Genomic DNA, 25,747 nt, shown 5'->3' on the forward strand with positions numbered 1-25,747 from the left:
TTTTAGCTAATTACAGGGCTCTCACATTTACAATGATTGTATCTAATTTAACAGAACAAATTGAAATAACATGGTTTTATTATTACATTATTGGAATTACTTTATTTTTTCGTTACCCTGTGGAGCTGGACCAGCCTGCCTCCAAGCATTTTTATCCTCTATATAATCATTCAATTTGTAGTATGCTAATCTACACATCGTTTTTTTAATACATAGTTTAAATTGTCTTTCATTTAGGTGTTTTATTTCCTCTGGAATTTTGTTATAACATTTAACACCGAATCCCATGAACGACTTACTTATTTTTGACAATCTAAAGAATGGCTGGCTCAATCTATCCTTATGTCTAGTTTCATAATTGTGTCTGTCAGACACTTTGTCAAACAAGTTTAGATTTTTCCTAACATACATAATGTTTTCATAGATAAATTGACATGGAACGGTCATAATATTGATCTCCTTAAACTTTTCCCTGAGAGATTCGCGACGACCAAGATTGTAGATAGATCTGACGGCGCGCTTTTGTAAAATAAAAATAGACTCAATGTAAAATGCCTCTCACAATAAAATGCCATACGACATTATGCTATGGAAGTAACTGAAGTATACCAGTCTTGCCGTGTCTATATCAGTTAACTGTCGGATTTTCCAGCCAACATAAGCTGAAGAGCTAAGTCGTCCCGCTAGAGATGTAATGAGGACCCCATTGCAATTTGTCGTCTACGGTGATTCCCAGGAAAGTAGTCTCTTTTACAAATTCTAATTTTTCACGATTCAATAATATGTCACATTTATTACTTTTAACATTTGGCAAAACAAATCTAATACATTTTGTCTTTTTATCGTTTAAGACTAAGTTATTGACTGTAAACCAATTCTGAACCTTCATTAGAGCATCATTTACGTCGTCATAATTATTTGTTCGTCTGTTTATTTTAAAAACTAGTGATGTGTCATCAGCAAATAATACCATTTGAGGTTCATTTTTGAATAAATGGGGCAAGTCATTTATATATGCCAAAAATAGGAATGGACCTAGTATCGATCCCTGAGGTACACCCATAGATACGCTAGCACCATGTGAGTTTACTTTATTTGTACTTTAAGTTGCCTATCCTGAAGGTATGAGTTCAATAGATTTAGCGATACCCCTCGAATGCCGTAGTGTTCCAGCTTCAGCAACAAAGTCCCATGCTCAACACAGTCAAATGCCTTCGAAAGGTCACAAAATATTCCGATAGCGTCCTGAGCTTCTTCCCACGAGGCGAAAATCCGTTTAATCAGAGCTACCCCCGCGTCAGTAGTAGAGCGTCCTTTGGTAAACCCGTATTGTTGATCATGAAAGATAGAATTCATGTTAAAGTGACGCAGCATCTGAGTAAGTATCAGTTTTTCAAATACTTTACTGAGTACTGGTAAAATAGAGACCGGCCTATAGTTATTGGGTTCTGCACTATCACCGGATTTAAAAACCTCGCTCACGCTTAACCTCGCTTCACGTCGGTTTTCTTTGAGGCATGGCTCTCCCACACTTTTCGTCCACCACAATTTGTCCGTCTGTCAGTCTACCAATGAGTAATACAAAGTCTACTGACCAGTGCAGCGGCAGGTGCAGGCGAGCACGGCGAGCACGACGAGCAGCGCCACCACCGCCACCAGCGCCAGCGTCACCAGCGCCCCCACCACGTACTCGCGGTACGAGATTGTGGCTATCACGCGGAACCTGGGGGGGCAACATCATCGTCATTTATAGATCATCAAAGGAGTAAAAAAGAAGAGATTACCCGCCTGTATAAAATCTCTCTTTAGCTTTAAGGTTTGCTGTCAGAGAACCCAATTCTGGGTTAAGCTCGCCTTTGTACATAAGCTTTCAAAACTGTATGTATCTGTTTGTATTTGTGTGTGAAAGTATAATAATAAGAGAAGAAAAGTAAAAAAGACTGTATCGTTGGTCGAGTGGTTGCAATTACGACTAACTGCCCGACAAGGGGTCTCGGGTTTGATTCCCGGGTCGGGCAAGATTACTGGGCTATTTTCGTTTTTTCGAAAATTTCTCAGTAGTAGCACGGAGTCAGGAATTGTGTCCAGTATATGGCAATAGGCTCACCCCCTACTACATGGGACTTGTAACACAAATGGTGAAAAGTGTGTGTACATTGTATAGCGGCATTACGTGCCGTAATGTGCACCTCTAACATCTATTTTCATCCCCCTAAATGTTAGGGGTACAACCCAACATTTTTTAATTTTCCGTTGACGAAGTCGCGGGCTGAAGCATATTAATGACTAGCTACTTCCGCGCGGTTTCACCCGCTCTGCTCAGTTCCTATTAATCGTAGCGTTTGCGTTTAGCGTGATATTTTAGCCTATAACCTTCCTCGATAAATGCCCTACCCAACACAAAAAGAATTATTCAAATCGGACCAGTAGTTCCGGATATTAGCGCGTTCAAACAAACAAACAAACTCTTCAGCTTTATAATATTAGTATATATAGTATATATTACTATATACAGTGAAACCTCGTTAAGTGGGACCTGGATAAGTGAGAAACCTCCACAACTGGAACTCATACTGAGGTCCCTACCCATTGGCACTGAATTACCTCTATTAGTGGGACAAACAACCCTCTATATCTGGGATTTGTTCTTTCGATTTATCATCTTAGTTACCTCTATAACTGAGACAGCAAGTGAATTTTAATACATAAACCTCAGTAACTGAGACAACATCGTTTTGTTTGTTGATTTACTTATTCTTATTCATTTATAATGTGCACATAACACATTGTTTTATTTAAGAATCACACCTCTTTATGTGAAATAACCCGTATGTTCACCTCCATTAATGGAACCCTCTGTAAATGAGACAAATGTTTATTTATACCTGGTTATCTGAGACACTGGGTTAGTGGAATACCTCTATAAGTGATACCAATTTGAAGGTCCCTTGAAGTCTCACTTAACGAGGTTTCACTGTATATTATAATATTAGTATATAGTATAATATTAGTATAGTATAATATTAGGTTCCTCACCGGAAGTTCTTCATCCGGTTGCCATCGGCGACGGCGTGGGGGGGGCCGCTGGAGCCGGTGCACTGCTGGTCGCTCTCCTTCACTATGAACACGATGTAGAACCCCGCCGGGAACATCGATTGCTGGTGGTGGAAGAAAGGGGGAGGCTTGTACAATACTGTTATTTATTAAATAAAAATAAGTCGGGTTTTCCTTCGTGACGCTATAACTCCAGAACGCACGAACCGATTTCCACGGTTTTGCATTCGATGGGAAGGTGTCAGGCTCTGTGTGGTTTATAGCATATAGAAAATTCAGGAAAAAAATGAAGAGAAAAGCAGGAAAACAGGAAACATCATTTGTTGTCATTTGCGAAGCAGAGTTCGACGGGATTGCTAGTAATATTATTATAGGGGTCTTTCAAGGTCATTCCTAAATGGGGGGGGTCAAAAGAGGGGTTTTTAGTGTGAGAGAGCCATGCTTCGGCTCGAATTCCCGATTCCCCCAACAACCCTTAAATCCTAACCCCAAAAGGCCGCCAACGCCCTTGTAACGCCTCTTGTTTTTCGATTTATTACCATCAGGTCATCCGTCTGCTCGTTTACCGGCTTATCCAAAAAAACTAAAATATTATTTTGTTTGTTTGCCAAACAGAAGTGAATCACGCAACATCTGCCCATTGTAATTATAATTAGAAGATAAGAAAATAAAAATTGTAATTTTGTTTTAATCTATAATACTATTAATGGAAGGATGACATAAGGTATAAGGATCCCCTATCCTCTAGGGGATGGGGTATAGAGAAATTGGGTACATAGGTATAGAATAAGTATAGGGATAGATTGTGGGGTATGGGGGATAGGGGATGGAAGATGGGGGATGGGGAATGGAAAATGGGGATGAGGGGTGGGGGATGGAGTGATTGTATAGTGTGACATGCTAACTACTGCCAGCCCCTGCTACTTACCGTGAGCGTGATGCCTCCCTTGCTCATCATGGTGAGGTGGTACCCCTTGTAGAGCACTTCCTTCTCACTGTCGAACACTGGACACTGTAACATATACATTTTCAACCTTATTGTATTGTAATAAAGTCGGAAATCTATTGGAGAAAAACAGTCCAATTAGCACTTTCTACTCATTATATTTAGACATCGCTGACAAAATTGATCTAAGCAAGACGTTATCAATGCGAAATGAACTTTATTTCCATAACTACAAGACACACTTCACATTACAACAAACACCCAGCAAATCTACAAGACTATCAAAGCAAAACATACCTTATGCTCCTAGAAATAAGGTTCAACTTACCGAGTTATTCTGTATGGAGACGGTAGCGCAGATGTCATCATCAGATTCTATGATGAGGATCACACTCTTCGGTATAGTGTAGTTGAATCTAGAACAATACGGTATTGGTACAAAGGGGGTAGGCAGAGACTTCGGGTTTATTGATTAGACACTTTAAAAAAAAAACGTAGCCCCACACTAGGATTTCCTCCTGTGTCGTGGGTGCGTTTACAAACATACAAGTTCATATACACATGACACCCAGACCCGAAACAACAATTTGTGGATCATACAAAGTGTTGTTCCGTGCGGGAATCGAACCCACTACACGTTGCACGGTAGCCAGTTTCCCAGCTACCCTTCCAACAGTCATAACACCAAAGTAGTGTTCAGTTTTGGACGAAAAACGAGACGTTCAAACTGGCGCCATCTGGTGAGCAAAAATACAGTTGCCCCCCCAATCCCCTCTCCTCAAAAAAGCCAACATCATATTCATAACTCTTCTAGTATCGCGGATATCCATGGGCGGTGCTGTTTGCTTACCATCAGGTGATCCGTCTACAAGCCTACCTTTGTGTCACAACTCCGGCGCTCTTCTGCATGTGTCCGCCGGTGATGTTCCACGGATGCTGGTCGAACGAGAAGTAGAAGTACTTCGGAGAGCTTGGGGTCACGTTCAGCGATATCTCCTGGGGGTGACAGACATAATAGTGGGTGGGGAATCGAAAACCAATACCAAATGAGGACCCCTTTTTTAGGGGGAAAATCATCCAATGACTTCTCCCGCCTTGGCCGAGGCGAGAGGGAGTGTCAGACTCTTACTGACTAAAAACCACCCCGTTCCTACTCCTGCTTTTCAAGCCGGAGCCCCGGTAAACCCGCTGGGTAGTCCGCAGCTCCGGATCAGGCATCAGCCCTACTGGGGCCCATCTGTGGTGGTAAATAGGGACCCCAAATGACTAATACGGCTGCAAGGTTTGTGCAGTGGCTGAGTAACAAGCTACCGCGGTACGTTACGCATTGCGGGTTCGATTCTCTCACCCAGGGCGGGAGGAGACATTTGATGGTTTTCCATCCCCAAAAAAAAGTATATGGCTATTTTTTTGTCCAATTTATAGAATCATCCAAGACCAATGAATTCTTAAGAAAACAATCCAATGTAAATGTGGGCTCGCCATGCTTCGGCACTGCTGGGCCGGCTCGACCGGAGTGATACCACGGCCGAGCTGAACACCGACGTTAAACAACGCTTGCGTAGTTTCAGTGAGGATACCAGAGGTCCCATTACCAATATCCAATCTTCCCAATCCCCGATTCCCCAACAACCCTTAAATTCCTAACCCCCAAAAAGCCGACAACGCACTTGTAACGCCTCTGGTGTTTCAACTGTCCATGGGCGGCGGCGATTGCTTACCATCAGATGATCCGTCTGCTCGTTTACCGGCTTATACCATAAAGAAACCACTCTCCCCAACTTGAACAGTACCTTATTAACTCTTTTGTGCCCTAAGGCTTAAGTCATTCTGTCTCCTGCATTAAATTTAAAGTGGAAACTATCGTTTTCTTTTTCTTCTCCTCTAATAACATCTTCTGATTTGTTTCGTTGCGGGATCCAAGACAGTCATTCATTTCCCTGGGACGCGATGGACTTCAGTGCTCCGGTGTTTTCATGGTTGTGTCTACTGTAGATCCTGGTGCACAGGAGGTGCAGCGGTATGGGAGGTTGTGGCGGGCTAGTCCCATAAAAAAAAAAAGTACCTTATTGACGTCGACGTAGAAGTCGGTGACGCGCCGCAGCTTGATGTCCACCGACACGTTGCGAGGGTTGGACGTGGTGATCTGGATCATCGGCCGGTTCTCCGTCTTTATATCTGTAGTGTACAGGTTCATATAGTGAACATAATCGATTTATAGAAAACTAGCTTCTGCCCGCGACTTCGTCCGCGGAAAATTAAAAAATTAGGGTTGTACTACCCCTAACATTTAAGGGGATGAAAAATAGATGTTGGCCGATTCTCATAGATACCGGATAAGCACAAAAAAACACCAAAATCGGTCAATCTGTTTCGGAGGAGTATGGCAACGAAAACTGTGACACGAGAATTTTATATACTAGATCAGGTCAAGTATTAGACACGGTAGGTAAATTTAGATCTAGACACACGGCAGTGTGTCCGCCAAGTTCGAGCAAAAAAACCGACACACCGGCCGTGGGTTATATTACACGAACCATTTCGGGCCAAGTTCGACCCACCTATAACTCAAAATCTATTTTATCTACGCATATGAAATTTCTAGTATCTGTCGAGATCTACTTACTTATCTAAAATACAAAATTTCATTAATGTACCTATTGTAGATCTTGAGATATTGACGTCAGAAAATCGCTATTTTTACTATACACTCACTGACTGACTCACTCATCAAAAACCTAGACCACTTCCAATGGTCGTATTGACTTGAAATTTGGCATGGAGGTAGGTCTTTAGGTCAAGGTAAAGGAAAAAATCTGAAAATGGCCAAGTGTGAGTCGGTTTTAAAAATAATGAAGGTGTAAATTCATACCCCTAAGGAACTAAAACAAAAAAAATATCTATATCTTCCAATGGTCGTACCGACCTAAAATTCGTTACGAAGGTTTGTATTTAGTCAAAGTAAAGTAAAATAAGAAAAAAAGAAAATAAACCTTACAAAAATAAATGAAATCCCACCCAAAACATAAATGTGAAAGGATGCCAAGTTCGATATTATTGGAATGCTTCGCCTATAAAAGAAGTGAGATCTAAATAAGTACCAAGTTCCATACACAGACCTCAGTTAAAAATGATATAACTTGGCAAGTTTTAATAGAAAATTATATACTTGACTCATTGCGTTTAGTAGGTTTATAACAAAGTGTGTGAAAACTTGCCAACTTGTTATATCATTTTTAACTGAGGTCTGTGTATGGAACTTGGTACTTATTTAGATCTCACTTCTTTTATAGGCGAAGCATTCCAATAATATCGAACTTGGCATCCTTTCACATTTATGTTTTGGGTGGGATTTAGTTTTCAACCATGATCGTCCCACTGCAGAGCAAAGGACTCCCTTCCCTTTCCCTTCTTCCACTCCTCTCTGTGTAAAGCTTTTATTTATATACTCAATTCTTTATTCCATTCCTCTATGGTAGGCTTAGGTGCTAAACAATTGGTAGGTAACAATAGTGTACCCTGTCGCGCACAGCAAAAGATAATACAAACATACTATGTACAAAAGAATTTACATTCAAATCATTTATAACAGTTCAACTGAAACTAATAACATAGATATTATACTAACTTAAGAATTAAAAAACTAAATTAATTAAACACAATGTACAATGGTGGTCACATGCGCTTGACCTAATGAGACCCGCCGGCGCAAGTAGTTGAACGATATCAAACGCACCACTGCTTAGTCAGTGGATTACACGTGTTGCGTCACTAAGCCGCGACGTTATCGCTATCTGATGAGATATTTATCAGGCGGATCTGTCCTCCACTGTACATCGAAACGGGATATTTACCATGTTTATTTATGTCTATGAGTTTCCGATATTTCGGCACTGTTGCAAGCGCCATGATCACGGATAAACTCAAAAAATTTATGATTATGTTATCGGCTTACTCACGTCTGTTTTGACGAGTAACTCGACTAGTTTCAAGCCATGAGCAGCATGCCGCGTCGTGTGTCGCGGAATGCTGCTCATGAATATGAGCCTGTTAGTAAGCCGACAACATAATAATTAATTTAGTATGTCTCACGAAAGTTACAATAAGAACTCAAAAAACTTATATAGCGAAGCAGTTGTGTTATAGATACATCTTAAATTTTTGACCGGGAAAGTACCGCAGAATACCAGCGTTGGCATAATGACGTAATATCACTGTACTTCGCCTGATAAGACCATTCCCGGAAACGGTAGAACAGTCGACTAGTGTTCTACATGGTAGCAATATCTATCACTATACAATAGGAATGATGACGGGGTATGGAAATTAAACATCTATTTAGTCCGTCAGTTAGGTAATGAAAAAATATTAGACACGTATTTTTTATTTTGTCATATAAGATATCAGTACTTAGATAAAACGAATCAAAGTTTAGGAGTGGAAGCGAATACGTCATTTCTACGTATAAAACGTACCTAGAAGTGACGTCACGCGATATTTCAAATCAATATATCTTCGAAAGTATTTGTTTCCGTAAGAAAATAAAAATACGTGTGTAATGTTTTAAAATAATCTACCAGACGGACATTAAAATAAAAATCAGTCATCTACCGTACTGTGCCATTAGTGAGAGTACGTAGGTCTCCATGTTCACGACTAGCGCCATCTAGCGGCAGGTAGCACACACGGCACGCAGCGGCGGGGACGACGCGACGACGGCGCGGTGGTAGGGCGAACGAGTGCACCGTCATTATTGAGCTATAGATCGGCTTTCGCGACGCTAGTGTCACTGTTTTTCTAATATTTAATTGTAACCGATTTATTCAAATATAGTTTTTTCAACCAGTACGAAATAAAGGAATCATTATTTGAGTATCGTCTATCAGATCCTTTAATCCACACAAAAGGGAAGGAACATCATCGCCACACCCAGACCTGCTTGTAGGGTTCCCAACTATACTGTTAAAAACAGTATTATACTGTTTTTCACTAAATTATACTTTTTACTGTTGAACAATAATAAAGTATACAAAATACTGTTTTCAAAATGCTTAACACTACACAGTGTTAAATGTTAGACGCTCACACATATTTTAAAAAAAAATAAAATACTGTTAATTTTTCTAAAATACTGTTTACTTTCCTTCTCAGACCTAAATATACTTTATTTCTTGTAAAAAAAGTTGGCAACCCTACCTGCTTGACACGAGAAAATAATACACACTCCATTACCATTAGTATGAGTTTGCTTTACGTTTGAAGTAATCGAAACGAGAGCGTGTTCCGCCTTTTGATTGGCCGGCGCGAATAATCCAACCAATCAGAGCGCCGGACGCGCTCTCGTTACGATCTCATCTATACTAATCTATACTAATATTATAAAGCTGAAGAGTTTGTTTGTTTGTTTGTTTGTTTGAACGCGCTAATCTCCGGAACTACTGGTCCGATTTGAATAATTCTTTTTGTGTTGGATAGTGCATTTATTGAGGAAGGCTATAGGATATAAAACATCACGCTATGGTCAATAGGAGCCGAGCAGAGCGGGTGAAACTACGCAGAAGCAGCTAGTTAAACTTAAAGCTAACTCGTACTAATTAAGGGTACTTGACTCACCTGGTCCGGCGTCGTGTGGACAGAGAGTGCGCGCCATGCTGGAGAATATCAGCGCTCCGCTCTGTGTCTGCACCAGTAGCGGGAGCTCCCATGATGATACTCCTACGAATACAATACAATACCAGTGAAATCAGCACTCAAATAACAATAGAGGCTTTTCAAAACGAAGTTAAGTGTAGGAGAACCATGCTTCGACACTAATGGGCCGGCTCGACCGGAGTTATCCAACGGCCGAGCAGAAAACCGACTTGAAGCAACGCTTGCAACGGTTAACCCCCTTCCGAATCTTCCCAATGACGAAACTTTTATACAATTTGAAATATTCAATGGGTGTTCCACAAGGTACAATATTGGGTTCAACTTTTTCTATGCGTAAGGAAATAATATTCTGAAACTATTTTAACTGGGCTATTTTTAACCCTATTTTTTCTGACTAGACTGACCACTTGGTGGTAAGCAACCGGCGCCGGGCATGGACATTGGACATCCTCAACACTAGAAGAGTTATAAGTATATCACTAGCCCTTTATGTGGAATGGAGATTTGGGGATTAGGGATTTAGAGATTTAGGAGATTATGGGATTAAAGATAAGTGTTCAAGTCACCTCACTCACATATTATTTACCCTTTGTATTTATTATTATCAAATAAGACTTACCCTTCTGCTGAGTAGCGGTCACAAAGATAGGGTTGTCGACGGTAAGTGTCTCGTTTGTAGAGACATGCACTCGGGTGGGGTAGCCGTGATATAGCTCCGTCTCCTGATAAACAATAATACTAAATTAACAAGTATGTCTGAAATGCCAGGTACATAGGACCATTTTGACCCACTACATAGGGGTAACTTTGATGCAAATCTTATAATCAATAGCAATCTAGAACAAAGTATGTATTAGTTTTTCATTGGTCTAAAAGTTTGGGTCAAGTTTACCCCCTAGGGTCAAACAGACCCGATGATTGATTGGCAAATATTATGATTTTTTACAAACACATACCTCGTAGAAATCCATGACCTGTTCCGTTTCATTATTGACGATGAGTTCAATTCTCGTGTCATATTTATATCTGTAAGCAAAATATATTGTTGTAGCAATCAGCTATTCAAATCAGCATTTTTTATATAACTAAGACCTTTTTGTAACAGAAATCATTGAATGACTTCATGAGGCAATAGAGAATGTCAGACTCTTACTGACTAAACACCACCCCATTCTTGCTCCTGTATAGAGCCTAGCAGCTCAAGATATACTAATACCCTAAGTTAATTTGACTGCATGGTTGATGCAGTGACTGGGCAACCAGCTAACGTGTAGCGGATTCGATTTCCACACAGAGAACCTCTTCGTGTGATCCACAAATAGTTGTTCCGGGTCTGGGTGTCATGTGTATATGAAATTATATATTTGTTAATTCACCCAAGATACATGAGAAAAACCTATGGTTGAGTAACATTAAAAAAAAATTGTACCCACACATATTACTTAATACAGTATTTTCATGATTCATCTCAGTGAGCAGGATAATGTTTTGTAAGTAATTACAATTGTAAGTATTATAGATAGCATAAGAACTTAAATTAACGTTTAGCATTGATTTATGACTCATAAAACCTATAAATAAATAGCAGAACAAAGGACAAGTAATAAATAATACAATAGACTAAAAATACCTTCCTATACATAAAAATAAATATATATTTATTTCTTTATTAATCATACATAATTTTATCAAAGGGCTACTGAACTTTTCTAGAAAATAACTTAACGATAACCGAATACCGATAACCAAGCAGTTTGGGAATTCCCCTAGTATACAAAAGCTTCATTATTACGAAATTGATGTAATAGTGCACTATTATGCAACTATTTAACTGAAATAACTATTAAAAATGCTAAAAATCATCTCTAATATTCTCTTTACACAATATTACTCAATATATTTTGCAATTGCAAAACGTAAACAATATAATCAGATTGTATTGTACTTACGTATCGTAAATAAAGTTTCTTTTATTCAGTCCGCTGGTGTTTTGGTACACACATAGCACTGTTGAGATTAACAAACTGCTGAAAATTATCCTGAACATATTTTTTAATTGTGTTTTCTTTTTCTAATTTACGTAAACAACATCGCACCTTCACTTTCAGACAATCACTGAAAATTATAGCTTTTATAAGGTCAACGTTGATAACAATTGAGGGTATGACTAATAAAAAGTTATATAAAACTCCCCTTTAATTTAGAAGAATATAGCAAATTGAAGCATAATATTTTAATGTAATAACCATCTCCAGCTATATGCTTTAGTAAATATTAAAAATAAATATTTATGTGTCGCTTTTTTAAATTTGGTTTCAAATTACGTACCTCGTAAAAAACCCTTTAACGTCATTGACGTTTACTTGACATTGATAATGAAGAATTCGTCCAGAAACCTGAAAAATGTATAAAATTATACAGTTTTTTTAGTGAATATTAATTTGATTCAATAAAGACAATCATATTTTACATTTTACCCTTGAAATGGCTATAGAATTACATGTAATAACATACAGAATAGTAACCATATTTCTAATACTCAATAGCCACATATTTATCCCCTAAAATACAGATAAGTTTCAAGATTTATTGTAATGCTAACTACCGACACGATTTTTACCAATCTGGGAATCAAACTCAAGACCTTATTTTTTGTGACTTCTCCACGCCTTGACTAATATGAAAGTGTTAAGAGATTTAGGTTGAATAGTAGATGCAAGTGGGCTGATGATTAAATGCAAGTGGGCTGTTGATTAAATGCAAGTGGGCTGATGATTAAATCTGATTAAATATTTGCCTAAATTGATAATGAAGGGAAATGTATTTACTAATATTGATATTATTGACTGATTCTTGTAGTTGCTGAAAACTGTTCCTTGTTATTATGATATTTCTTATCAATTTTAAAATTGTGGACGCAAAAGTATTAAATATTCCCAATAACAACCTGCAATTCAAGTAGTAGTAAAAAATCTAGTTATACTAGGTATTTGTATGTTTTTCAGTTAGGCCACGATGTGTCAATTAATTGAGACTGAAAATAAATAGAGAAGCTTCGTTTATCTTTGTCTGATGAGTACAAACGGTCACACATTGTCACTCATAAAAATATATTGATTTTCACTTAAAACCAACTTGCGCAAAATCCCGTTGTCTGCCAATTTCTTTGAATATCGGAAAATGTTTCAATGAAAACAAAGATAATTTGAAATTTGTGTCCGATTCATAGTATGAGACCCAAAATGAGAATAAAGCAATGTTGCTTCTTCAAAAATGTACCAAGTACCTTGAGAAAATAGTGATGATTTGGACGTGAATCGGAACAAACGTCTATGGATTGCTGTCGAACAAAGAGAACGAACCAATGATAAATAAATTGAAAATGGCGTCGTTTAGCCGACCAAATGAATCAAAGAATATATTTTTCAATTAATTCAATTTAGCAATTCAACATTTTACAACAAAACATTGAAAACAAAAGAATTTGACTGATTTACGCGTGTTTTGCGGTGTTAATATTAGTGAGAAACGTGCAGAGTGCAAGTGAAACCAGAAATGGTGCTTTATGTTTTGTCAGTGTGATAACATTGGTGTTTACATGATTTCGGCGCGGGGCAACTTGGTAAAATGTTACCGACAGTGGAGGAGACGCGAGGGTACGACTTCCAGGACCCTGAGAATGTGGAAAAGTGGCGCGGCGTGTTTATAAATCCTCTTCGAAAGGTGAGTGATACGAAGTTTGTTTCATGACTTATTGTTTGCAAATTATCGATGGATTTGTCAATAATTGATATTGTGTGTGATATTGCAGTGCTTAGATGTGTAAAACAAAGCTTACTAGTGTCTAGTAGTGAGTATTACGGTCCAGGTGTAGATAAGGCTATGTTATTGTGATAGCAATGTAGTGGCCCTCGTGAAGGTCCCTGATAGCTTATCAGGCGAAATCTGCACTAATTCTGATTGTAAACCATCGCACGGTCATCGTAACTCTACGATATGCCGCGGGTTTACTCGTAATTTTGTCAAATAGTGGTAAATAAACTTGTATGTTGTTCTTTATATGTCCCTTTGAATGTTATGTTGAAAAAACATTTAGTTGTCTGGTTAGTATTATGATATGCATTTGTAACCATACTGGAGATAGTTAAGACCTATTGTATGTTGAATTTGGTCATAATTATAGTATTTTTATTGTATACACAAACATAACTTTACAGATAACATTTTATATGGTTAAGACTTTTATATGGCTAAGTCTGTATGTTCTATATTGTAAAATATTAAAATGATATATAAACCATGTAAATTCTGATTTAAGGACATTTTGATTGCATTTAATAAGAGAGGTAATCTATTCTGAAGAGTATTTACTTATTGAATTAAACCTCAAGTGAACTCATATCCAGTTATTACATCAATAACTTTCAATTGCTTAGAATATTGTAATTATAATAAGTAACTGCCAAAATTAATAGTGGGTCTTACTCCAAAATCTTTTGTTTGAGATCAAGTTTTTTTACTACATAATTAATGTATGGAGTTTCTGGCCAAAACAGATCTTGAGATTCTGGATTGAGATCAGATATTAATTTAAACTATTTATAATGTTATAATAATCATTAAGGCCCTGTTTCACAATATCTGTACCTTTAGTATGAGTTTGGTGTTCATTGAAAGTATACAAAACAAGAGTGCATTTGGCACTCTGAATGGCCAGGTCGAATAAACCAACTAGAATGCTGAATATGCTCTTGTTTTGATTACTTTAAAATGTAAAGCAAACTCATCCTAAGAATACTGTATAAGTTCCTGTTAGTATTATTGACATAAAAATATTGATGTAGGTACTTATTTTCCATATTTATTGATATAATATGTATAAATTGTACCCGTATATTGTAACATTTATTTGTTATATTTAGTTATTATGTATTGTATGATATGTGTACATATAATTTAATTTAATTAAACATATAACTTTCAGAAACTGTCTAGCTTTTTGGGGATAAAAGATGAGGGAGTGTGGGATTTTTACCTGACTAAAACCACCCCGGTAGCCACCCTCAACACCTGTGCAGGCTCAGTCTTTACTTTTATACTGACTATTGTCTCTCTGCATGATCCAAAGTTTGATTGTAAGAGAATACCTGTAGGTATTAAATTTAACATTGTATGTACAATAAAAAAAATTTTTAAATTTCAACAACTTAATTAGATATTGTGAAATAGACCCTTTACACAAATATGAGCCCCATTGTCCCAACCCCAAATTATGTAGGACCATAGCATAGTAGTTATTGCACCATATTTTGGTCCCAAGTGTATTACTCATCTATGACATGCACGGGTCAGGCAGTAATTGTCATGTGTTGTGTCTATGAGTGTAACTCATTACTTAATTAGGTTTAAATAGGTAAATACACATTGTTATTAGAAAAATTAGAATTTTTGTTAAATTGCATGCAATTTTATTTTTTTTGTATATTGATATCAAATACAAGATAAATATAAGAATTAAAAAAAATATGTTATAGAAAGACTGAATTATAATTCAACTAGTTTTAGGCAGCAGTTTCATCTAGGTTACTTGAATGAAATGAGGTCTAATAAGTTACTATTTTGAAAAAACTATAATACATCTTTATTAACTAAAAATCACGGTTTACTCACATACATTAATAGAGAAAAGCTCTACTAGTTTCGAGTCACAGAGAGACTCTTCATTATGTGCAGCATGCGGAGACGTTGCAACATCATGTTGCCTACATTTTGTCTATCTCTGTGTTAATTAGCATCTAAATTCATTTAGTAGTTTTTAGATAAATAAATATCAAACATACATCCACAAATTCTCACAAATATTCTGCATTTATATAATAATTGTTCAGCGGCCTAGTTATGCCACAAAAAAAACTTATATTCAATACCAAAAGTAAATGTTTAAGTAAGTTTAGATTTTAAGAATAATTTCAAGTAAATGTACAAACAAACTAGACTATATAGTTTTATTATAAGTATGTTTACATTGGACTGAATAATTTGGTAGCTTAATATAAATAATCATTTATTTCAGATGCCCATAATTTTGTTAGTAACATTGAACTTAAAAACTAATGTAGTAAAGAGTGTTAGTAGTATATGTGATGACAATAGACACACAGGACAGTGCAAGAAAATTTCTGTAATAATCTTTTGAGGATAAGTACCACATCAGTTTGAGCGGACCTGTTCAGATGGCAGCACGCATGTGTCAGTTTACTAATGAGCTCAGCTGACGGCTGTAACTGAATGATCCGACGAACAATGCCTACCAAAAGAACATTTGGGTAGGCCACACAAATGCTCACACTGTCAGAATATAATTAACTAAAAGTGAAATGACTAGGCAAACTCTCGCATGGTCCTCAAACTAACAATTTTAAAAATAATATGTGAAAACAAAAAAATATCGAATGATATTAATGTATATCATGTCAAATTGTATAAAAATGTAACTTGTGTTACAAACATGTCAACATGACCTGTGTGGACATTATAGCAGCTCACTCCCAAGCCTGACTATCATCTAAGTAGTCTTTAATTTTATAAAAAGCTTTACTATACAGTTTTTCTTTAATAACATTTTTAAATTTATTCAGGCTCAAACTTTGAATATCGCTGGGAATTTTATTGTAAAAGCGTATGCATTGACATCTGAACGAACCACTTATTTTCTTAAGTCTAGTAGTGGGAACAATATATTTGTTTTTACTTCTAGTGTTTATATTATGTATATCACAATACTTTTTGAATAAATTAATGTTTTTGTGAGCATACACTACATTTTCATAAATGTATTGAGAAGGAACAGTCAATATATTAATTTCTTTAAATAGTTCCCTAAGAGAGTGCCTCGGACTAAGATTATAAATTGATCGAATGGCTCTTTTCTGCAGCACAAAGACAGACTGAATGTCAGCAGCATTTCCCCACATGAGGATACCATATGACATGATACTATGAAAATAACTAAAGTATACTAATCGCGCTGTATTTACATCGGTCAAATTTCTAATTTTTTTAACGGCATATGCTGCAGAGCTGAGTCTTTTCGACAACTTATCTACGTGTGGAGCCCACTGTAGCTTAGCGTCCAGAGTTATACCTAAAAAGACAGTTGAATCTACAGGGTCCAACTCCTCGCCCTTGATTAGCACGCTGGTTTTCACATGTCTAACATTTGGTGTTGTGAATTTAATGCATTTAGTTTTTGATTCATTAAGTAATAAATTATTGGCACTAAACCAGCGTACTATTTTTGAGAGAGCACTATTTACATGATCACTGACTAATTGTCCACGTTTGAGTTTAAACAATAAAGATGTATCATCAGCAAACAGTACTATCCCATGGTTATCCTTCACAAGGTAAGGTAAATCATTAATATAAATAAGAAAGAGAAACGGGCCGAGAATTGACCCCTGCGGAACACCCATCCTAACAATAGACCCGGAGGAAACTTTTCCGTTAATGTCGACTCTCTGAATCCTATCACTCAAGTATGAAATAAGAAGATCCAGAGAGCTGCCCCGTATTCCATAATGGGATAGCTTCCTGATCAGTGTTTCATGAGAGACACAATCGAACGCCTTGGATAAGTCACAAAAAATACCCAATGCGTCGGCCGAGTCCTCCCATGCATCATAAATGTTATTAAGAAGTTCAACACCGGCATCAGTTGTTGAACGACCCCTTGTAAAACCAAACTGGTTTCCATGTAATAATTTATTTCTATTAAAGAATCTTTGCAACTGATATAGAATAATTTTTTCAAAAATTTTACTGAATGTAGGTAGTACTGAAATAGGTCTAAAGTTAGTGGGGTCAGAAGTACTACCCGATTTAAATAACCGAGTTATTTTACTATTCTTCATGAGATCAGGAAACACACCACGATCGACACAGTTATTAAAGATTAGAGCTAATACGGGTGCTACAATATCTATTACAGAGCCGGTAATGTACACAGAATTACCCCACAGATCTGCAGTCTTTTTCTTGTTCAAGGTATGGAACGTTTTGACAATATCTGTATAATCTATGTGTTCGAAAGAGAAGCCTAAATTGCAAGCTGCAACATTTTCTTTTAGTAAAGATTCTGCAACTGTGGGAGATGAGTTCAAAGACTTAGTAGTGGATACAGGAACGTCCGAAAAGAAGTTTTCAAATGCAGCTGCGACTTCTGCATCCGATTTAATTACATTATTATCAATTATAAGACTAAATTCACTACTCTTCTCTTTAGACCTCCCTGTTTCACTGTTAATAATACTCCAGGTCGCTTTAATTACATTGTCACTGTTTTTTATTTTAGAGCTCAAGTATAACGATTTTGCAATTGAGCAAACTTTTTTAAATAATTTAGAATATTTCTTTACATATTCACTAAATTCAGTTGTATTAATATATGTTCTCTCGTTATAAAGTTCATATAGGCGTTTCCTACTCTTATAGATGCCAGTAGTTGCCCATTGATTGAAAGACGCATTGCCATGAGCTGGTATGGTTTTAGGTGTGAAGGTGGACTTAAACTCGGTATGGTAAATGTTAAAAAATTCATCACACAAGTTATTAGAATTTTTATTCCTTAATAATAAAGGTATTTTGTCAGTGAGTTTAGATTTGAAAGTTTCAATGCGTCTTTCAGTCTTTGGGTTAACAATAATATGTGGTTTCGACACTTTATTTACTTTATTTGTTATTGAAATTAATTGTCCACAATGATCTGAATCAAGCAATGATATTATTTGTTTATTAGTTGGTACAATGTCAGTATAAATATTATCTAGGCAAGTGGCACTAGTAGGAGTTATCCTAGTGGGCTCCAGAAACAGGTTCGTGAGGTTAAATGAGGCAAATAAACTTACAATTTTTGTACTTAAACTAGAATTTTCTAACAAATTTACATTAAAATCGCCACAAGTAATGATGAATTTATTTGAACTACTGAGTTTATTTAGTACTTCATCTAATACTGTTTCAAAACAGTCATATTACCTATATTAATAATAATAATTTATTTCAGATGTCCATAATTTTGTTAGTAACATTGAACTTAAAAACTAATGTTAGTAGATATTATGTGATAATAATAGACACACAGGACAGTACACAAATTTCAAATAATAATTAAATCAGTAACTCTTAATGAGAGGACAATAACTAATATTGATTAACTGAAACCTTGTCTGCCTCGTTGGTCGAGTGGTCGCAAGTGCGACTGCCGGGCAAGGGGTCTTCGGTTCGATTCCCGGTTCGAGCAAAGCATTATGGGGCCTTTTTCGGATTTTCTTGATAGTTAGTAGCACGGAGTCTGGAATTGTGTCCAGTATAAGGCAATAGACTCACACCCTATTATATGGGACTTATATGTTGTGAAAAGGGAAAGGGTATAGTTACATTGTATAATGTGCACCTCTGCCTACCCCTTCGAGGATTAAAGGCATGACGATAAAAAAACCTAATACCTATCGAAAATAACAAAGTTAAAGAATCTCTTGGATCAATATTAAGTAGGCACTTCTGAACGTAATGAATTATTAGTAGGTTACTATAATATCCATACATCAATAGATATTGTAAATTAGATAATATAATATTTTTGACTGCTCGGTCGGTGCGGTTGCTGTGCAACTGGCTGTCGCGCAACGGGTAGCGGGTTCGATTCCCGCACGGAGCAACTCTTTGTGTGATCCACAAATTGTTGTTTCGGGTCTGGGTGTCATGTGCATGTGAATTTGTATGTTTGTAAACGCACCCACGACACAGGAGAAAATCCAAATGTGGGGTAACGTTTAAAAAAAAAATACCTAGATTGATGTGAATGTTTTGTAAACAAACCAAGAACCTTATTTACTCCCTACTAATCTCTGTTTCACACGATGTAACTCGTGACAAGGATTAAAAAGGGAATGTTACGATGGTTTCGACATGTAGAAAGGACAAAAAATATGTGTCTAATATTCTTAAATAATCTACAAGACGAACTTTAAATATGAAAATAAGTCATACCCAATAATATAGATGCCAAATAATTAAGCTGACTGTATATTGTGTCAGAAGTCCCCCTTCAATGTGCTGGAAGCTGTTCTGGTGCAAAAACTATAGGAAATTAATGAAAAATAACAGCTTGCTTATGAGAACTGTTTGAGAAAACCTGAGACTTCCTCTCGCCTCGACCAAGGCTAGAGAAGGAATTGGACGATTTTACCCCTCAAAAAAGCCTTTGATGGAAGATGTTTATTGTCGCGTTAATCCGTTAATCGCCATGTGGGTCACCAGTGACCGGTTTTGCCTTGAATAGTTTTCTATTAGGAGTGAAATGTAACAATGTGTTTATTTATTTATTTATTTAATCTTTAATGTACATAATACAATAAAATAATGGTACATAAGGCGAACTTAATGCCATATGGCATTCTCTACCAGTCAGCCTAAATGTTCATCGTGTTTACGTACCCAGGTGCTGGACCACGAGCACCCGACCCTCACGGCGGAGGAGAGCGCGCTGCAGTATGTGGAGTCCCTCTGTCTCCGGCTCCTCGCCTTGCTCTGCGCCGTGCCATCGCCGCTCACTGTGCAGGTATACACCATATTTATTTATTTAATAGATATTTAGGGGAAACCAACTATAGTAATAGTTAGTGAGAGATGTGAATGAGTTTTACGTGACAATGTCATGTTTTGGCACGAGGGGTAAAAGGACTGTCTATAGAATAGAACCTGGCGTTACTTTGCAGAAATCCATGCTACACTAACAATATAGTAAGATTTTTAGCGGAAATAAAACTAAAAATCTTACTATATTGTTAGTGTAAAAGGACTGTCTTCTGCCATTCATATCTTAACTGCGATCTCTAAACCCTCTAACAAGTCTGGAAATTAAAAAGGGATAGTAAGCAATGTACATAGAAGTATTCCTCCTGATGCTGATATCTAGAGATATATTGATTTAAGTACGCGCGCTCATCCTTTCGCATGATCAGCTGTGAGCAGCGAGGCGCCCGCGTCCGCGTTATAGGAAGACTAGTAATATTTTAAAAATTTACGCGCATGCTAACGAAATTTTTGTTATTGAGATAAAAATAAAACTAATGAGGTGTACAAAAAAGGTTTCTTTAGGAAAGTTGTATGTAATCATAAGTACAATCACGTGTTCCTTCACTAATTTACATATATATGCACTAAACAAAAACCTTACTTCTCCCCAGGACGTAGAAGAACGAGTAGCCCGCACATTCCCAACACCATTAGACAAATGGGCGATCACAGAAGCGCGCGACCTGGTCACGATCAAGCGCCGGAAGCCGATGATCCCGTGCGACAAGCTGCACCAGCTATTGCAGAAGGAGGTGCTACTGTATAAGATAGACGTCTCCGTGTCCCAGTTCATCACGGCGGTGCTCGAGTTCATGAGCAGCGATATCTTGCGGCTAGCCGGGAACTATGTCAAGAAGATCTCGCAGAAGTCCGGCTATGATACTATCACGTGTCGGGATATTAAGACTGCTATGTGTGCGGATAAGGTTGGTGTAGTGTTATTTATTATTATATCTTTCAGAGAAGAGCAGAGTAGTCCTTTCGTAAAAGGTCGGCAACGCATTCGTGTTTTTTATGGTATATAGCGATACGCCCCAGCTTCGTATGGGTGCAATGGTGATATATTATGCATGTATTACACATATAAACCTTCCTCTTGAATCACTCTATCTATCAAAAAACCGCATCAAAATCCGTTGCGTAGTTTTAAAGATTTAAGCGTACAAAGGGACATAGGGACAGAGAAAGCGACTTTGTTTTACACTATGTAGTGAAGGCGGTAAACGAGCAGACGGATCATCTGATGGTAAGCAATCGCCGCCGCCCATGGACACTCGAAACACCAGAGGCGTTACAAGTGCGTTGCCGGCCTTTTGAATTAGGAACCGGGAATGGGAAAGATTGGGAAGGGGGTAATTGCGCCTCCGGTAACCTCACTCACACAACGAAACACAACACAAGCGTTGTTTCACGTCGGTTTTCTGCTCGGCCGTGGTATCACTCCGGTCGAGCCGGCCCATTCGTGCCGAAGTATATACCTTTGGTCAGCAGTGGACACTTATAGGCTTTTGATGATGGTGATGATAACCTCTCTCTCCCTCCTCAGGTACTAATGGACATGTTCTACCAAGAATCAGAGCTGACCACCTCAGAGACCTCTGGCGGTGGCTCGGAGAGGCGAGGCCGCCGCGGCTCCCTCTCGTACGCGGAGCTGGTGAGGGACCTCCTCACAGATGAGAAGCACTTCCTCAGGGACCTCAACCTCATCATCAGGGTGTTCAAGGACGAGCTCGAGAAGATTTTGGATAAGGATAGTCGGGTAAGTATTTTATATGTACTACATTGAAAAATGTTACTCTTCCTCCGGGTCTTTGGGTGTTGTATACCCGACTAACCCGACCCACCGTGCGTGCACTTACACACACACACATATAGAACAACAATATGTGTTAATTGCTTGCTTGGCGCAGTGATTGGCCGATTTACTGTCGTACATTTGATTGCGAGTACGATTCCTGTCCGAAACAACGCGTTGCTAGTGTGTGTCACACCCCATTAGTGATTAGGCGATTCATGTACGGAACACCCATGATGTTTTATAGCCTATTATAGCATTCCTCGATAAATGCACTATCCAACACAAAAAGAATTATTCAAATCGGACCAGTAGTTCCAGAGATTAGTGCGTTCAAACAAACAAACTCTTCAGCTTTATAATATTACTAGCGGACCCGACAGACGTTGTCCTGTCTACACGTCTGATTAATTAAAAAAACATTGTCCAGCGGACAAAATTGTGAATCTAAACCATTCTCAGATCCTCTTGAACACACACAAAAAGTTTCATCAAAATAGGTCTAGTCGTTTAAGAGGAGTTCAGTGACATACACACGTAGGTACAGAAGAATTATATATATAAAGATAATGCAATAATGTAACGTTGCAGGCGATCTCCCTGATATTCGGCAACATAGTGGACATCTACGAGCTGACGGTGACGCTGCTGGGCAACCTGGAGGACGCCATGGAGATGTCGCAGGACTCGCCCACCCCCTACATCGGGAGCTGCTTCGAAGGTACTACTTATTTATCTATATGTAGCTCCTATGTGTATAGTCATTGGGTTGATATTTGAATACACAATAGGCAAGTGTTGAAGAAGAGTATAAGTTTTAAATTGACATAGTCACTAACACTATCCAGGCATCAAGTCATTACATCAGCATTTTGTAATGAATTTAATCCTTTTAAACTATGATCTCTAACTCGTTTACCAGTTGTGGAGATTATAGTAATCCCCCTATTTGGTATAGGACAGGCATAGTTTTTTTGTATTTGATGGGTCGACGTTTGGCCGCTATCTCACCTGATGGTAAGTGATGATGCGGCCTACGATGGAGCACGTCTGCCCATAAGCAACCTATTCACTCGGGCTTTGAAGACACCCAGGTTATACCCATCAGGAAACACAGACTCCGGCAAGGAGTTCCACTCCCTAGCAGTTCGCACAAGGAAGCTTGAAGCGAAGCGCTTCGTGCGAGTGGGTGGGATATCTACTATGAAGCGGTAACGCTTCGCCGATTGTCTTGTGGTTCGATGATGGAAAGGATTAGAGGGAATTAAGCTGTGCAATAGGGTAGATGACAAATTTTTATTATAATGTCGGCCTAATAGATTATTGTAAAGTATAAGATACGTATTTTTAATATTTTTACGTAAACAAATACTTTCGACGATATATCGATTTGAAATATCACGTGACGTCACTTCTAGTTACGTTTTATACTCAATAGTGACGTAGTTAGCACCTACTCTTAAACTTTGGACTCGTTTTATCTAAGTATTGTTTACCTTATATGACAAAATAAAAAACAACATGTCTAATATTTTTTCATTACCTAACTGACGGACTAAATAGATTTTTAACTTTCATACCCTACATCGTCATCATCCCTATTCACCCGCACGCTCACCGTAAAGTGGACAGATGAGGACTATATCCTCTTGCTATTTGGTTCCAGAGCTGGCAGAAGTGGAGGAGTTCCGCGCGTACGTGCGGTACGCGAACATCGTCACGCGCAAGGAGTCCAGGGACGCCCTGCAGGCCATCGTCGATGATCCCGTTGTGAGTATATACTTATTTACGAGCAGATGGGTCAACTGATGGTAAGCAATCGACGTCTATGGACACCCGCTATACTAGAGGCGTTACAAGTGCGTGAAACTTAGGTGATTGAATCGCTTCTTTCATTAATACTCGGCCATTGATTATTTTATGTAGTCCAAACTTCAAAAGCACAGAAATCAAAGTCAAAGTTAAAATTATTGTTTTCAAATAGACCAGAATGGCACTATTGAACGACAAAACAAATATAAAGTTATATCTCCATTTGATGTTTCGAAAGAGCCTAATTTAGGATTAATTGTAATAAATAATTTTGACTTTGACTTTAACTATAATTTTGCCTTCGATCTTATAACATTGCTGCGTAACGTGTAGCGGGTGCGATTCCCACACGGAGTAACTTTTTGTATAATCCACAAATAGTTGTTTCGGTGTGATGTCTATTTGAAGTTGTATGTTTGTAAGACGCACCCACGACACAAGTCAAAACCCTAGTGTGGGACAACATTTAAAAAGAAAATTCTACCAACAGCACTTGAAAGTACACTTATTACTTTAATGAATATTCATTGTTATGTTTGAAGGAATAGGGTTGAGAACCCATGATACAGGAGAACATCCTAGTGTGGGGACAACATTTAAAAAACAAATATTTACACCCCCTCCCCCTTGTACCCCCCCAGCTATCAGAGCGGCTGGACACGGCGGGGCACGGGTTCCGTCTGGCGGTGAAGTACTACCTGCCGAAGTTATTACTGGCCCCGGTGGCGCACGTGTTCCTCTACCACAACTACGTACTCGCGCTGCTGCAGATCGCGCCCGCCTCCGAGGATAGGGAGAGCTTCAAACAGGTCTGTAAAGTCATCATTTGTGATTTGGGAGTTAAAGATAAAAGATAAAGAGTTTATTTGCAAATATGGGTTGTTATAATATAATGTGTGTTTAGTTACATTGCGAGCTCAGTCACTTTACCAGGGGCCTTAGTCTGCTATTACAATTGTGTCAGAATGGTCGATCACTGAACAGTGCGAGAGGGACGGAGCTATGTAGGTTGTATAGCTCCGTCCCTCTTGCACTGCTCAATGATCGAACATTGTGACACAATTGTAATAGCAGACTAAGGCCCCAGAAGGCATGTAAATATAAACTAACAAATTATAAAAGGTAAAATTGGGAGTTCAATGTCAAAAATTACATAATTTATGTTAAATTTGAAATGTGATTTGGCAGTGATAGGAATAGGTAGTGCTTATTAGCCTAAATTCGGAAGAACAGTGAAAAGAAACGTTCTGATCTTCTTCAAAATAAGGGTAATAAGCACTACCTATTCCTAACACAGGTGATTAGTGACCCCTTTGTGGATGGGGTTGGGTCGTTTGTAATTTTCGTGAGAATGACTAATGACTCCATAATGGAAGATGTTGTCATTTTTACAAGATGACAAACGACCCCTTGTCGTGATTTTAGGTAAAATTTCAATTTGTAAATGTATTGCAACTTGTATAATTGTTACGTAATTGCTTAACAGTATCTCAAAACTGCTTAATCGCATCCTAAAAAGTTATTAGCTTATGTATGTAAGGTCCAGTGTTACATCAGAATGACTAACTAATACTTATGTTTTTGAGAAGCTTATATGTTTCAGGTCTATCAAAGTCAAAATTAATAATTTCAAATAGACTAGGAAAGCAATTTGAGCATCAAAATTGTGGTATAGATATATTCAATTCATATTTTTACTTTAATAAATCAAAGTAATAGACGTAGTAATACCACCCGGGTCTGGTCCGGTTCAAAGTGAGAGTAAATACATACTTTCTAAGTCTGTGTGCTCCATCCTCGGCCACATCTTCGCTTCGCCGTCCTGACAGTAAGCGGGTTGGTGGCCAAAC

The 25,747-nt window shown here is 37.9% G+C and overlaps 2 protein-coding genes across 56 annotated transcripts in view; one reads left to right on the top strand and one right to left on the bottom strand.

Annotated features, from left to right (window-relative positions):
* Positions 1 to 11,805, bottom strand: part of LOC118280242 (SID1 transmembrane family member 1) — a 45,671-nt gene extending 33,866 nt beyond the window's left edge. For 47 of the 50 annotated variants that reach the window (XM_050702166.1, XM_050702165.1, XM_050702164.1 and 44 more), the window contains exons 1-10: positions 11,602 to 11,800; positions 10,609 to 10,678; positions 10,272 to 10,374; positions 9,614 to 9,715; positions 6,066 to 6,178; positions 4,878 to 4,996; positions 4,329 to 4,416; positions 3,983 to 4,066; positions 3,037 to 3,158; positions 1,596 to 1,723 (exon numbers count right to left, since the gene is read on the bottom strand). In XM_050702166.1, coding sequence (XP_050558123.1) covers positions 1,596 to 1,723; positions 3,037 to 3,158; positions 3,983 to 4,066; positions 4,329 to 4,416; positions 4,878 to 4,996; positions 6,066 to 6,178; positions 9,614 to 9,715; positions 10,272 to 10,374; positions 10,609 to 10,678; positions 11,602 to 11,699 — 1,027 coding nt within the window. In that variant the 5' untranslated portion in view covers positions 11,700 to 11,800. Of the gene's footprint in view, positions 1 to 1,595; positions 1,724 to 3,036; positions 3,159 to 3,982; positions 4,067 to 4,328; positions 4,417 to 4,877; positions 4,997 to 6,065; positions 6,179 to 9,613; positions 9,716 to 10,271; positions 10,375 to 10,608; positions 10,679 to 11,601 lie in introns of all 50 variants that reach the window. The other 3 variants (XM_050702168.1, XM_050702167.1, XM_050702169.1) reach the window with 2 other exon arrangements.
* Positions 11,806 to 13,003: 1,198 nt separating this feature from the next.
* The window catches only part of LOC118280194 (protein son of sevenless), a 56,083-nt gene continuing 43,339 nt past the window's right edge, over positions 13,004 to 25,747 (top strand). For 5 of the 6 annotated variants that reach the window (XM_050702098.1, XM_050702099.1, XM_050702100.1 and 2 more), the window contains exons 1-7: positions 13,004 to 13,375; positions 20,154 to 20,273; positions 20,902 to 21,216; positions 21,837 to 22,049; positions 22,677 to 22,806; positions 23,752 to 23,855; positions 24,539 to 24,706. In XM_050702098.1, the coding sequence (XP_050558055.1) occupies positions 13,280 to 13,375; positions 20,154 to 20,273; positions 20,902 to 21,216; positions 21,837 to 22,049; positions 22,677 to 22,806; positions 23,752 to 23,855; positions 24,539 to 24,706 (1,146 nt within the window). In that variant the 5' untranslated portion in view covers positions 13,004 to 13,279. The remainder of the gene's footprint in view (positions 13,376 to 20,153; positions 20,274 to 20,901; positions 21,217 to 21,836; positions 22,050 to 22,676; positions 22,807 to 23,751; positions 23,856 to 24,538; positions 24,707 to 25,747) is intronic. The other variant, XM_050702104.1, reaches the window with a different exon arrangement.

The sequence above is a fragment of the Spodoptera frugiperda genome, chromosome 21 (assembly GCF_023101765.2).
Source record: "Spodoptera frugiperda isolate SF20-4 chromosome 21, AGI-APGP_CSIRO_Sfru_2.0, whole genome shotgun sequence".
NCBI classification, from domain to species: domain Eukaryota; kingdom Metazoa; phylum Arthropoda; class Insecta; order Lepidoptera; family Noctuidae; genus Spodoptera; species Spodoptera frugiperda.